Raw genomic sequence first — 15,033 nt, forward strand, 5'->3', positions numbered from 1 at the left:
CAAGAAAAACTTTTGGAATCATTTTGAAGGTACTGATAGGACAGCTCAGTAGGGGATTTTACATAATCCAAGTTGGCCTTTAGTTGTGAAAATGTTTTCTCTTACATTTTCTCCCTTTCTCTTCTTCCCTAAGGACATTGGCTCCTTATTGGACTGTGGTTCAAATAGTCTCTCCTTTGGTAGTCCACTTATATGACTTATATTCACACCCAAACCTTAAAAATAGCTGCCACCTTTCAGTGTTGCCTTCTTACTTTTAGGGTTTATCCAAAGGCTGGCCAAATGGTACAGATTCAAGCATTTGGAGGCCATGAACATACAGCAGGCATGACATCTCCACGGCACCTCAATCACTTTTCCACCAATCTTCACTTGTTAGCATCCCAACTGCAATCAATGGGTCTTAATACTTGTATTTACCCCCCTCAGATTAGAGTTACTATGGCAGAAAGCAGTGACAAGAAGGTTTCAAAAAGGAAGTGGCACCTTTTATTCCTGAGGTGGAGATATCAGCATTGGACTGGGGTGGGCACAGTAAGAACTCTTCTCACCTGATGAAGGAGCAGCGCTCCGAAAGCTCGTGATTCCAGATAAATCTGTTGGACATTAACCTCGTGTTGTGAAACTTCTCATTGTGCCTTTTATTCCAGCAGGAAGACTTGTGGCTGCAGGCTTTCTGGATGTGTTCATGCACAGCAGCAATAAGCTGTCATTGCTGCTGTAGGCCTCTTAGGCCTGCAGCAGTGGTTGAATTTATGCCATTTCCAGCTGCCAGTCACTGCCAAAGGGTTTGACTGCATACAGAGAATGATGAGCTGATTGAAATGATTCAACCTTGGGAATGTAGGTTAATTCAAGTCAGGTTGATTGAACTACTTTAACAGAGGCATTAATCATTTTATCCACTTACAATAAGTAGCTTTATAACATCATTAAAATAACAGCTAGTGAAACATCCTTCAAATATCAGATGGATTAATTCACTAATCTCATCAACAGTACTAATTTCTCATGCAGTTGTAATGACAAAACACAAAAAACTTGCATGCAATAAAATATCAGCCCAATTCCGAAAGGATTTGAACTTATTTATGACATGAAGATAAGATTATTAAATTGTAATAATTGTAATATTTTATTGGGCTATTAATTTTTCAGATATTCTATGTGGAACTTTAATAATGTGAAGTATTTTCGTTATGTTGTTCCCAAAGTCTAGGAATGATTTTTAACAGCCCTTCCATTCATAATTGTTGGACAATGAAATTCAGGCTCTAATTTTTGTTTGTTAAATATGTGTTCAACAACTTTTTTGTAATCAATTTCTCTCTCTCTCTCTATCGCCTCCTCCACACCCCCATCTCTTTTCCAATCCCCTTTGAAGGGTATTTAATTGTTATGGGTGTAATTTCAATGCTGCATACTTTCAGGCATTTCACTCAAGAGGCAGTTATTCGTGTATGAGTCTTGATAGTAACAATCACCAAGCTGTTCATTTATGGAGTATAACACAGCCAATCCAAAATCCTCTGCCTTGCACATTTACACTTTCAGTAAGCAGTCAAGACTAGATCTATGACATAGTTTCCCTTGATGTGGAGGTGCTGGCATTGGACTAGGGTAAGCATAGTAAGAAGTCTCACAACACGAGGTTAAAGTCCAACAAGTTTATTTGGCAGTACTAGTTTTCGGAGCCTCAAGCTCCTTCTTCAGGTGAGGACTTGTGTTCACAAACAGGGCATATAGATACAAACTCAATTTCCAAGATAATGGTTCAATGCAATTCTTTGCAGGTAATCAAGTCTGAAAGTTCAGACAATGTGAGCGGAGGGAGGGTTAAGCACAGGTTGAAGAGATGTGTACTGTTACCAGTCAGGACAGTTAATGAGATTTTGCAAGCCCAGGCAAGTTGTGGGGGTTACAGATAGTGTGTCATGAATCCAAGATCCCGGTTCAGGCTGTCCTCATGTGTGGGGAACTTGGCTATCAGTTTCTGTTCAGCAATTCTGCATTGTCATTTTATCATGAAGGCCGCCTTGGAGAATGCTTACCTGAAGATGAGGCTGAATGCCTGTGACTGCTGATGTGTTCCCTGACTGGAAGGGAACACTTCTGCCTGGTGATTGCTGAGCAGTGTACACTCATTCGTTGCTGTAGCATCTGCATAGTCTCCCCAAAGTACCATGCCTTGGGACATCCTTTCTTGCAGCGTATCAGGTGGACAACGTTGGCCAAGTCGCAAGAGTATGTACTGTGTACCTGGTGAATGGTGTTCTCACGTGAGATGATGGCATCCGTGTCGATGATCCAGCATGTCTTGCAGAGTTGCTGTGGCAGGGTTGTGTGATGTCGCGGTCACTGTTCTCCTGAAGGCTGGTTAGTTTGCTGCAGACAATGGTCTATTTGAGGTTATGCGGTTGTTTGAAGGCAAGAAGTGGGCGTGTGGGGATGGCCTTGGCGAGATGTTCATCGACTACATGTTGAAGAATCCGAAGAAGATGTCATAGCTTCTCCACTCCGGGGAAGTACTGGATGACAAAGGGTACTCTGTCTGCCGTGTTCCATGTTTGTCTTCTGAGAAGGTCGGTGCGGTTTTTCGCGGTGGCACGTCGAAACTGTTGATCAAACGCCATATCCTGTTCTTATAAGGGCATCTTTCAGCGTCTGGAAGTGTCTGTTGCAATCCTCCTCATCTGAGCAGATCCTGTGTATATGGAGGGCTTGTCCGTAGGGAATGGCTTCTTTAATGTGTTTAGGGCAGAAGCTGGAGAAATGGAGCATCGTGAGGTTATCTGTGGGCTTGCGGTAAAGTGAAGTGCTGAGGTGACCGTCCTCAACTTGGCGACTGTCAAGTGGAGAGGATCTCCAAGAAGATTGTGCATATTGACGCAGACATCAAATTTCTACAAAGATGCAGGAAAGCAGACAAGATACCAAAAAGACTACAGATCACGAACCCATTCAGATCAATCTATAACACAGACTATGCTGAGAGACTTTGCCGTTGCACCTCTCTCACACTCCTCAACCACCTCATACACCAGCTCTACACCAAACGCCACAACCTGGAAACCAAGACAGACTCCATATTCTCAACTTGTGCTCAGGACACAAACCAGCTATGAAATATTGCTAAGCAGACGAGACAAAGGAACTACACACCTGCATGCACACCAAGAACAGGAAACTTGAGAAACTCGGCATCATCACCAGCAGCAGCCAAGCCTCCCCCATTACCATGGTAGATAACAGTACCACTGCAGGGAAATCCATCATCAACTTGTTGGGACTATACACTTCAACCAGATAAAATCGAAGTTCTCAGCCAAGGGCTCAATTTCTGCACCACCACCAAAATAGACCCCATTGGTCTCACAGCAGACACAGAGGAATTCATCAGGTGAATGAGGCTGCGGGAGTTCTTCCCACAAACCTCAAGAGGCCAACAGTGAACACAATAAGACAGCCAATGAACTGGAACAGCCAAAAGAGAGATCCATGGTGCAGCAACTGAAGAGGAAAGAATTGGACATCTTGGAAGGCCATTGCCCTCAACTCGACATGTATGCCTAAGTGTTGATACCAGATTCATTAGCTGCGCTCACAACACAGCCCCGAAAGTCACCCAAGCACAATGCAACGCCATCTGTGCTCTCAAGACCAACTGCAATATTGTCATCAAACCAGAGACAAAGGATGGGCCACCGTCATACTGAACAGAATGGAAAGAATACAAAGAAGTGTACCCACAACTGAACAACAAGGAACACTACAGATGGTTACCACAGATCTGACCAAAGATCACACCCGTCAACTCAGACTGATCAAGACCTTTAATCCGGACCTTCAGAGCACCCTCCTTGCTTCATCCCATGTACTCCCCATGTTGCAGATCTCAACTGCTTCCCGAAAATACACAAGGCCAACACACTCAGCCGTCCCATCGTATCAGGCATTGGGATCCCGTGAGACAACCTCTCCGGCTGCGTCGAGGGCATCCTGAAACCCATTGTACAAAGAACCCCCAACTTCCGTTATGACACTACAGACTTCCTACAGAAACTCAGTACACATGGAGTAGTTGAACCAGGAGCACTTCTCGTCACAATGGATGCCATGGCAGTCTACACCAGCATCCCCCATGACAACGGCATCGCTGCAATTGCCTCAGTACTCAACATCGACAACTGCCAATCAGCTGTTTCATCCTGGATCACAATGTCTTCACCTTCAACAACCAGTTCTTCATCAGACACACAGAACAGACATGGAAACCAAATTCGCACTCAATATGCCAACATCTTTACGTACAGGTTTGAACAAGACCTCTTCACTGAACAGGACCTTCAACCGATGCTATGCATCAGATACATCGATGACATTTTCTTCCTTTGGGTTCATGGTGAACAATCATTGAAACAACTATATGATGACATCAACAAGTTCCATGCCACCATCAGACTCATCATGGACTACTCTCTCCGGAATCAGTTGCATTCTTGGACACACGCATCTCCATCAAGGACGGTCACCTCAGCACTTCACTTTACCACAAGCCCATGGATAACCTCACGATGCTCCACTTCTCCAGCTTCCACCCTAAACACATTAAAGAAGCCATCCCCTACAGACAAGCCCTCCGTACACACAGGATCTGCTCAGATGAAGAGGATCACAATAGACACGTCCTGATGCTGAAAGATGCCCACATAAGAACAGGATATGGTGTTTGACTCATCAATCAACAGTTCCGATGTGCCACAGCGAAAAACCGCACCAATTCCTCAGAAGACAAACATGGGACACAGTGGACAGAGTACCCTTTGTCATCCAGTACTTCCCCGGAGCTGAGAAGCTACGACATCTTCTCTGGAGTCTTCAACATGTCATCGATGAAGACGAACGTCTCGCCAAGGCCATCCCCACACCCTGACTTCTTGCCTTCAAACAACCGCACAACCTAAAACAACCATTGTCCACAACAAGCTACCCAGCCTTCAGGAGAACAGTGATCACGACACCACACAACCCTGCCACAGCAACCGCTGCAAGACATGCTGGATCATCAATACGGATACCATCATCTCACTTGAGAACACCATTCACCAGGTACACGGTACATACTCTTGCAACTCAGCCAATGTTGTCTACCTGATATGCTGCAGGAAAGGATGTCCTTAACCATGGTACACTGGGGAGACCATGCAGGTGCATAAACACCCCTCAATAATCACCAGGTAGGAGTGTTCTCTTCCTGTCGGGGAACACTTCAGCGGTCACGGGCATTCAGCCTCTGATCTTCAGGCAAGAGTTCTCCAAGGCGGCCTTCACAACAATGCAGAATCGTTGAGCAGAAACTGATAACCAAGTTCCGCACACGTGAGGACAGCCTCAACCGGGATCTTGAGTTCATGTCACACTATCTGTGCGCCCCATGACTTGCCTGGGCTTGCAAAATCTCACTAATTGTCCTGTCTGGAGACAATACACATCTCTTTAACCTGTGCTTAACCCTCTCTCCACTCACATTGTCTGTACCTTTAAGACTTGGTTATCTGTAAAGACTTGCATTCCAACCATTATCTTGTAAATTGAGTTTGTGTCTATATGCCCTGTTTGTGAACACAAATCCTCACTCACCTGAAGAAGGAGCTTGAGGGTCTGAAAGCTTGTGCTGCCAAATAAACCTGTTGGACTTTATCCTGGTGTTGTGAGATTTTTTATTTACTTTCCCTTGCCTAACATAAGGGCACTAAGGCCAACTGTAGTATTTGCACTGCTAGATTGTTATGCATCATGCAATACAGAAACTAATTTCACAATGGGATCTGTGGTGTAACAGTCATACGTTTCAACACAGATTGATTCCGATTCAAACGCACAGGTATTGCATGCTAACTAAATTCAGAGTGCTACTTGCCAAGTATGACCCTTTTCACACTGAAAAACAAGATGAAAAATTAAATTTAAAGAAATTGTCCTATTCTCAGAGGGTCAGCTTAACTGCAAACAATTCACCCATGGTAAGGTCATCACACTTAGACAATGCAGGACAAATGTTCGCTTCAGATACTAACAGGCAGGCAGAGGGCAACAGACAGAACACTCCCACTCCACGTTTGTTGTTGCTATTTTGAGGGGCCTGGGTCTCATTTATTCATGATGTGGAGATGCCGGCATTGGACTGGGCTAAGCACAGTAAGAAGCTTGTGCTGCCAAATAAACCTGTTGGACTTTAACCTGGTGTTGTGAGACTTCTTATTCACATTTTTTTTCATTTTCTATAGAATTTATTTGAGGACGCAGGGAAATAATTACAGGTGGTGATCCATGGATAACTTAGTATTTCAAGGAACCTTCAATGTCTTTCCCATGTTACTTTTTGCCAGCAGTGAGCTATAGGTAGCAAATTGAGGGCCACACTCAACTCTCTGATTGTGGGAGGATAAGAAACCATCCAGATCCTGTCCTGAACCAGCTGGCAGTCAGAGCCTAGGAGACAGGAGGGGCAGGTGATCCTGGAGCTGGGGCACGAAAATGCACCTAGGGTGAGTTACTAGTGGGCTGGAATTACAAGGAAACACAATCCTGTCTTCCTGACCCCAACAAAAGAAATTTAGCAATGCCTGTTTCTTTTTAATAGTCATCTTTCAAGAAAGTGAAAGAAGTACTTTTGTTATTGCTCAACTGATCTCAGTCAAATATTCATCCCTAGGATGATTACCAAGCCTGTCTACAGTTTACTATTAGCCAACTCAAAGCTTTGATTATACTTTCAATTCTGCAGACAGCACATGCAATCTCTCTGGTTTTCACTCAGGGACAATCCCAATCCAACTCATAAACAGAAGGTATTAATTCAGCTGCCGAACATATGATAGCCTGAGTTCAGATTTCCAGCTAATATCTGAACGTGATTTATTTTTGAAGGTTCCACTAGCCTGGTGTGAATTTCTTGAATTCCAGTTTCAAATTGCTCCAAGGGGAACATATGGATTCTGAGATCTGTTTGGAGTAAGTAATTCCCATATATGCATGATCAACTGAAACTTTACAATCTCACAAATTTGCTAGAAAATCAGCGCACAATCACAGCTGTACTATAAAGCAAGTAAGCAAAATTGGTAGCAGTTATATTAAAGGTCTATATTATTGTTATTCATAAACTTGTTATGTATACTATCTAAACAGAGGTTGGTTAGCTCAATTGACTAATGGCTAGGGTATAATTTAAAATAATACCAATAGAATGAGTTTGATTTCCTTACCAACTGAGAAAGATTTGGGACCTGCCCCCCTCACCCTGTCCCTGAGCGTGGGAGGCAATGACAAATCACCACTAACAAATTTTGCCAAGTAAATGACTCAAGATAAAGCATTAACAGACAATGACCCAAGGACTTGCCTTTGGCCAGGGCACAAACAATATGACTAACATGACATTCAAGTCATGTTGGTGGCACAGAGGTTAGCACTGCTGCCTCACTGTGCCAGAGACCCAGGTTTGATTCCTGGATTGGGTCACTGTCTGCAAGGTGTCTGCACATTCTGCCTGCATCTGTGTGGGCTTCCTCCGGGTGTTCCGGTTTTTTCCCACAGTCCAAAGATGTGCAGGTTAGGTAGATTGGGCCACACTAAATTCTCTCTCAGCGTACCTGAACAGGCGCTGGAGTATGGCAACTAATGGATTTTCACGGTAACTTCATTGCAGTGTTAATGTAAACCTACTTGTGACACTAATAGATAAACTTTAAAAACATATATATTATTATTTATAATGATCTTAAAGATGTAGCTGATGAAACTTTTGACCAAAATACTTGAATATATTGATTCATTTACTCTGATCATAAACCTACTGAGGATTTCTGAAAGTTGACGATATCAATCCTACAGGATTTAATTAATCCTACCCTTTAATTAAGTTTTGGTTTCAGATTCCAGCATCTGCAGTAATTTGCTTTAATTAAGTTTTGTTGGATTTCCAGTCAATACATTGAATTATTTGGCACCATACTGCCATTTAAATACTGCATATGACTCATTTTACTGGCAACACGGGATGAAAATCAGCTGATAAAACATCTGTTCTCTATTCAAAGGTTTAAATTTTTGAACAGCGAGGAACGGTACTCAGTCTGCTAATCTTGCAGAGCCACATTAAAGTTGTAATTACGTTCAGTGATTCTGAAGTGAAGCACAGTAAGAAGTCTCACAACACCAGGTTAAAGTCTAAACAGGTTTATTTGGCAGCACTAACTTTCAGAGTCTCAAGCTTCTTCATCGGGTGAGTCAAACTCATTCCATTGGCATTATTTTAAATCATACCCTAGCCATTAGTCAATTGAGCTAACCAACCTCCGTTTAAATAGTATACATAACAAGTTTATGAATAACAATGATATAGTCCTCACTCATTGATGAAGGAGCTTGAGATTCCAAAAACTAGTGCTGCCAAATAAATCTGTTGGACTTTAACCTGGTGTTGTGAGACTTCTTACTGTGCTTACCCCAGCCCAACACCGAAATCTCCACATCTGAAGTGAAGTGCAGCAAGAGTACCTCCTACAGGAAGACTCACTCCACTTTGCTCCAGTATTAGATCAGGCGCCAATTTTGAATTCTGGTCACATTTACACTGAAACTTCAGTATAACTGATGCAGAGTGAACCTGCCTCCCTGATGCTGCAGCTGTGGTATGACTGCATCCATAGTCCACTAAAATAATGGTTAAGAAATGGTGAAGTAGTTTGTTGGAGCTGTGTTATAGAATAATTGAGCTTCAGTTTATGTCCATGATTCCTAGTGTGCTGAGTAATTAATTTCAGATGTACCATCATTCTGGAGCAGTAACAGTTTCACACAATGAGCAAAAGAGGAAAACAATAAGTAACCTTAGCTCAGCTACCCCCATTCTTGTTGAAGTATTTGTGTATGTGGGTTTGTGAGCAAGTCATTTGTTTGCTTCTTGGCTGTGTACTGTGACTCAATCAGAAGCAGGGGGGTGGGGGGAGGGAGCGGAGTAAGGGTGGAAATAAAAGAAAGAAGTTGTCTTTGCATAGTATCTTTCCTGACCTCGGAGTATGCCAATATCAGCCTCCACATGCAGTAACGTCAATATCCCCTTAATTTATGATTCACTTTTCTCGAGTTTTCAGTAAGCAATTTAACTTGGCGTGGATATTTCCCTTCAGTATTCTCCTCGCCTGAAGACCTGGGGTATGACTCTGCTATGTCTGTTACTAATTCGCTTGTCGTCACTTTTCATATATTAACCCAAGCAGTGGAAGTTGTGGTAAACTACCCAATGGAATGTACAGGGTCTGGTGGTGGTGGTTGGGGGTGGCAGGGGTTTTGGCAGTGGAGCCCACATCTAATTTCAATTTGTTTTCACCTGATGCCGACACGTTTACAATTTGCACCAGGTTTGACTGGATGGCAACCGGGAGTGCAACACCAGGTTAATTTTTCCTCCTGGTTTGGAGACATTGGAGTAGACACTGGAAAGTGTCTACACCACTGCCCTGACTGTGACTTTTTTAAGTTTAAATTTATTTATTAGTGTCACGAGTAGGCTTACATTAACACTGCAATGAAGTTACTGCGAAAATCCCCTTGTCACCATACTCTGGTGCCTGTCCGGGTACACTGAGGGAGAATTTAGCATGGCCAATGCACCTAACCAGCACATCTTTCAGACTGTGGGAGAAAAACCACGCGGACACAAGCAGACTCTGCACAGATTGTGACCCAAGGCTGGAATTTAACCTGCGTCCCTGGTGCTGTGAGGCAGCAGTGCTAACCACTGCGCCACCATGCTGTCACTTAGTGCATCAGAGCCTCATTTTAGATCATAAAACACTGCAAACACTTTGCGGTGATGGCAAAGTGCTGGCAGTAACAAAAACAGAAAATGCTGGAAAATCTCAGCAGGTCTGACAGCATCTGTGGACAGGGAATAGAGCTAATGTGACAAATGTGGATGTCCCTTTGTTCCCCGGCTGCTCAAATGCTGGCAGTAGTTTTGCAGTAACCATTTGCACCCACTTTGAACCTATGTTTTGTTTCTGTAATTATCTCATTATCACCTCCAATTTACCTCACACTATCATCCATTGTAAACATTCTTGCCCCCCACCCCATCAGACATTTGTTTCTTATTCACTTCCCATGTACCTGGCCATATACTTGCTTTAAAAATGTTCAGCCGCAACATTTTCCAATCCTGATGAATGGTCATTGGCCTGAAACTTTAACTGTTTCTCTCTCCACATCAGCAGCACTTCATTATTTTACTGTAGTTCATTTTACCGAAGCACTTTTGAGGTGTTGCCATGATTGTGAAAAGAAGATTTTTTGTATTTATATGCAAGCACACATTACTAGGGCTGCTTGTGGAAATCTGAAATGAGAACAGAAAAACACTCAACTGATCTGGCAGCTGGAGAACTTGTTCTCATTTCTCAGGTTGGGGAGCCTTCATTCAATGCTTCTCAGCCTTTTGGCTAAGATGAAGTGTAGTATCGACATGGTGTACATGGGTGAAGTCATTAGGTTACATTTTAGCTTCATTTGAAGCAATTTTTAAAAGCGGCATCTCGGTCTTTTGACTAAGATGCAAATGAGATGAAACTGAAAGAGTTGCAATGCCTACTCCAATCAGCTTGGATCATGTAGATCAAGCCCAAGACAAGTGAGAACCCTGTCTTGTCAGCTTGGATCGAAAATGTCTCAACTTGTTGAGACTCTGAATTGGACTCGATTTGATTGAATTGGATAAACAAATCAAAAAAATTATCTAAAGAGTTAAAATTCTGTTGCTCACTCCAAAGATCCTGGTGGATCTCTTGAGTATTTTGAGCATTTTCCACTTGCATTTACAGAGCATGATCTCAGATTGTCTCAAAGTGCTTTAAAGTGAATTAGATGCTCCTGAATTGTGGTCATGGTTGCAATGTAGTAAAATTGGCAACCAGCAAGCCCCCCGAAGCAGCAAAATGATCATGTTTAGCTTATTTTTTAATAATATTGATTGAAGGGGGTATTTAATGGCCAATAACTACCAGAGGATCTTTCAGACTCCAAAATGCAGGGAGAGTCTTGGCTTCATGTTTCTTCCAAAGGAAGGCAGCTCTGGCAGGGCGACACTCCCTCTGTACTGCACTGGAATGTTAGTGGAGATTATTGTGTTGAACTCTCTGAAATTGGACTCCAACACATATTCTCCTGCCTGGGCGGCCAGAATGCTACCCACTGAGAAAAGGCAGCGTAGAAAGCAACCCCGCCCCCCCGTAACAACAATTAAATAAATAACGAGACTTCTGTTGTTTGAAGGGTAACTGGGAGTGCTAACGGGAAGGGGAGAGGGTGAATCTGGAGACACACAGTCTGTGTCCACTTCCACTAAATACTGGGAAAGGCTCCGATGCCTCTCTCACCCCAGCAAGAACCAGCGCCAGGAGAACGAATACTTGAAAAGGTGCCCAAATCTGGAAATATTTCTATTGATCTAGACCGTGGATTGCAAGTGGGAATTGCAGGCATTGGGAAGTGAAGATAGGAAAAACCGCCCCGAACCGGGAATTATCGAGTTAATGGAACAAATACTGCTGAACCAGCAGATCTGTCAGATTCAGCTCAGACTAATGCTTTCGAGATATATTTATCTGTCGACAATATACATTTCGATTCCACAAGAGAAAGGATACATCACATTGGGAAGACGTGGACATTGAAAGGACCGGTTGCATGTGTCACTCATCTGAGCGACCACACCAGAAGTGATTCCCTTTCGTTCCCCCCAAAGCACATCTTGAATTCACTTAAATCTGAGGACGTGTCCGATCCCACCACGTATTTCATGCTTCCCTCACCTGGTTTGCATTTCACCAGCTGGCCGTTTCTAACATTTCATATATTTTACAGACACTAAAAATCATATTTATTTTGGCAATTACGTTTGAGCAAAGGAATGTCGATTCCCCCCTCCCCAGGGCACTTCCAACAATCACACCGCTTCGGGTTTATTTATCTGGGCTTTCGCTAACAGATCCTAGTGTACCGAGAGTTTTTAGCTTTGTCACCCCCTCCCACCCCCCACCTGATGGATCTTACTCAGCCCACAGATAAACCGGTTGGCGGATTAATTACAATGATGAAAGCTGGCCGCACCAACACTTTCTACCACAGCACGTGGCACATAAGCGTTACTTTGCATCTTTTATTTACTGACTCCGGTTATCATTGTGAGCAGGGTTGGCTCAATTTCTTGCAGAGAATGCGAATGGGGAGGGTCAGAAGGTGGCGGCGATGATTGAAAGTGTACACCATCCAGCCCAGCCCTCGGTATCTTACCGGTGCATTCAGCAGATCCCTCGCCTCTCTGATGTATCTGTCCATTACGCGACTGTCACACAGAGGGCGCAACGGTATCATCTTTGCGAGCCTGGTCTGTACAAGGCATACGAAGAGGAGCAAAAGTCCTGCAAATCAGTACATTAAGTTACAAGGGGTAGCTGGTAGCCCCTGATGCCACGCAGTGTGCACTTTCAGCTTAGTTTTTTTTTGTTTATAATCCACTCATACTTTACAATCTCTCCGCAAGGACAACATTAACGATGTGAATTAAATCAAAATGCTTCCTCTGCTTAGTGCTGAAGAAGTGCATTATCCAAATTATCAGTGAGAAAATTTTAATTTTATTCATCTAGTAACTAATTTTCACAGTAACTTAATGTGACACTAATAAATAAACTTTAAATTTAACGAGAGTAAGCAACGAAATGCTTAATTATTAATCGTTAAAACGTCCTCCAGGTACTTACTACTTAAATCCATAACCAGCGGGTTTTACAATCCTCTTCTTTTACATGCCTTGATCCCCACATGCCTGAATCTGTTTTCCATTTATATAGTGTGAGAGATAGGAAGAGCCCCAAATTTCGCAGATTTTTTTTGTTTTACTTTCGCGTTGAAAATCGGGAAAGACGATTTTTATCTTATCAACTCACAGTTAAGTTGTTAAACTTCCGGTTATTAAATTAATTCTGCATATCTGAAACCGAGTGACATCTCAACAGGCTCCCCGTGATCTCACTAACTTTCCGCCAACGTCAGGAGAAGAACAGGGATGAAAGACGTTCCCAGATATGTGATGCAAGTACATCCCGAGCAGCTGAAACAGACAAGTTTAATATTTTACAGACTGCAGTCGACCTCTGAAGAAGACTGTGCAGTTCATTCTAGTGCTGCAGTGTGCCGCACGCCAGCCTCTTCAGGCTTTAATAGCACTGGGAACCTCATTACAACATTTGTTCCACACAATAACACATATAGACTTAATATGCTGGGGAATCTTGGACGGTGCGAAAGGATGTGGGATCCAGGAGCGTGCTTCTTGTATTCTCCCCCCAAAAATACATACATGTGTCTGCCTCAGCGAGTCCTTGTGAAAATCAATTCTTTACCTAGGAAGCGATTTGTTTTCGTGGTTAAGAGATCAGTTCGCTGCAGCTCATTAAGACAAGTGCTTGTCATTTCGATCTACAAGTTGACACTTTCGCTCCAAGAACGAATAAAATGATTTCAATATGAGCTCGTTGGGTGAAAGAAACTATATCCAAACCCTGGCACCGAATGTTGTATTGACATATTGCTTACTGCCAATCAGTTTCTTAAAACAAAGTTATCTCCAGTTTCTGGTAGTTAGTAAAGCAGTAAGCACTCTTCCTGGCGTGTCAGTTACAGTCTGAATCCTGCAAACATCCGCTGCTGAGCAAGATAAGCTTGTTCTTGCTGTTGGAAATCACCACTGAGTTGGGCACATGAGATGAAGAGTGTTGTTCACGTGGAATGCAAACGTCAACATGGACTGGTTGCAGTTTCTATGTCATGCCTTAAAGCTGCCTTTCAAGGCATGTGATGCTCTGTCTTCTGAGTTTAGGAAAGAAGTTGTTGGAACGTGCACTGCTGATGCCCATCTACCTGTATGCAAAGGTCGGGACCTGGGTGCGTGAGACCTCAGACATTGGGAGATCCCCTTTCCATCTGCTGGCATCTTGCTTACATTGGGAAAAAAACCGCTTCACAGCAATTCTAAATTTGATGTATAAATACACTCTAATATGGGTTGTGTGTAAAAAGTAGGGCAAATGATTTATTGCGTGTTTTCGCCCCACCACTCCGATCTGGAAATAACCCATATTTTAATTGTCTCCAGGACTTTTCTGTAAAATTAGTTGCAAATCATCCTACACATGGTTAGCGTATAAATTCATGGAGCTTGTTGTCAAATGTTGTGATGTGCCAAATGACTTAGAACACACACACATATATATGTACAGATTGGAAGTGGTTTCCACTGCAATATTCATAATTTTCCAACTTTTAGACTGCATCTATTGGTGACATTTTCAGATTTCATGGATTGCATTACATTCGTATTAATAAATCTTTTTCTTTGAAGGTTAGATCAAAGGATCTATTACATTTATACACATTCTAACTTAGTTCACACACAATAGTCAAATTAATGTCTGTACTGCCTGCAGGGAAGCCAAGCCATACAGGAGTCTAGTGCATAATTAAGTGTAACATTTTTTAACATAATTAAATTACTTTGCCTGAACTTTGTTTGTATGTGTTTTCCTAATTTGGTCACTGTATCTCTTTCCTGCACAATAGTATTGCCAAATCTAATTAGGCACCTAATAGCAAGAACAAGCACATTCAGAACAGGTGCAGAAAATCCAAACTTTGACATAGGGTCATCTGGACTCAAAATGTCAACTGTTTTCTCCCCCTGCAGATGTTGCCAGACCTAGAACATAGAACACAGAAAAACTACAGCACAAACAGGCACTTCGGCCCACAAGTTGCACCAAACATCTCTACCTACTAGGCTTACCTATAATGCTCAACCCTACTAAGTCCCATGTACTCATCCAGAAGTCTCTTAAAAGAGACTATCGAATCCACCTCCACCACCACCGCCAGCAGCCGATTCCACGCACCCACCACCCTCTGAGTGAAAAA

General features: G+C 42.8%; 1 protein-coding gene across 1 annotated transcript in view; it reads right to left on the reverse strand.

Moving 5' to 3' along the window:
- Positions 1–12,837, reverse strand: part of LOC145341490 (erythropoietin-like) — a 39,052-nt gene extending 26,215 nt beyond the window's left edge. Inside the window, exons 1-2 of the mRNA XM_080186461.1 lie at positions 12,825–12,837; positions 12,355–12,482 (exon numbers count right to left, since the gene is read on the reverse strand). Of these exons, the coding sequence (XP_080042587.1) occupies positions 12,355–12,482; positions 12,825–12,837 (141 nt within the window). The remainder of the gene's footprint in view (positions 1–12,354; positions 12,483–12,824) is intronic.
- Between the last annotated feature and the right edge of the window lie 2,196 nt (positions 12,838–15,033).

The sequence above is a fragment of the Carcharhinus amblyrhynchos genome, chromosome 3, assembly GCF_965287045.1.
Source record: "Carcharhinus amblyrhynchos chromosome 3, sCarAmb.v2.hapA, whole genome shotgun sequence".
NCBI lineage: Eukaryota > Metazoa > Chordata > Chondrichthyes > Carcharhiniformes > Carcharhinidae > Carcharhinus > Carcharhinus amblyrhynchos.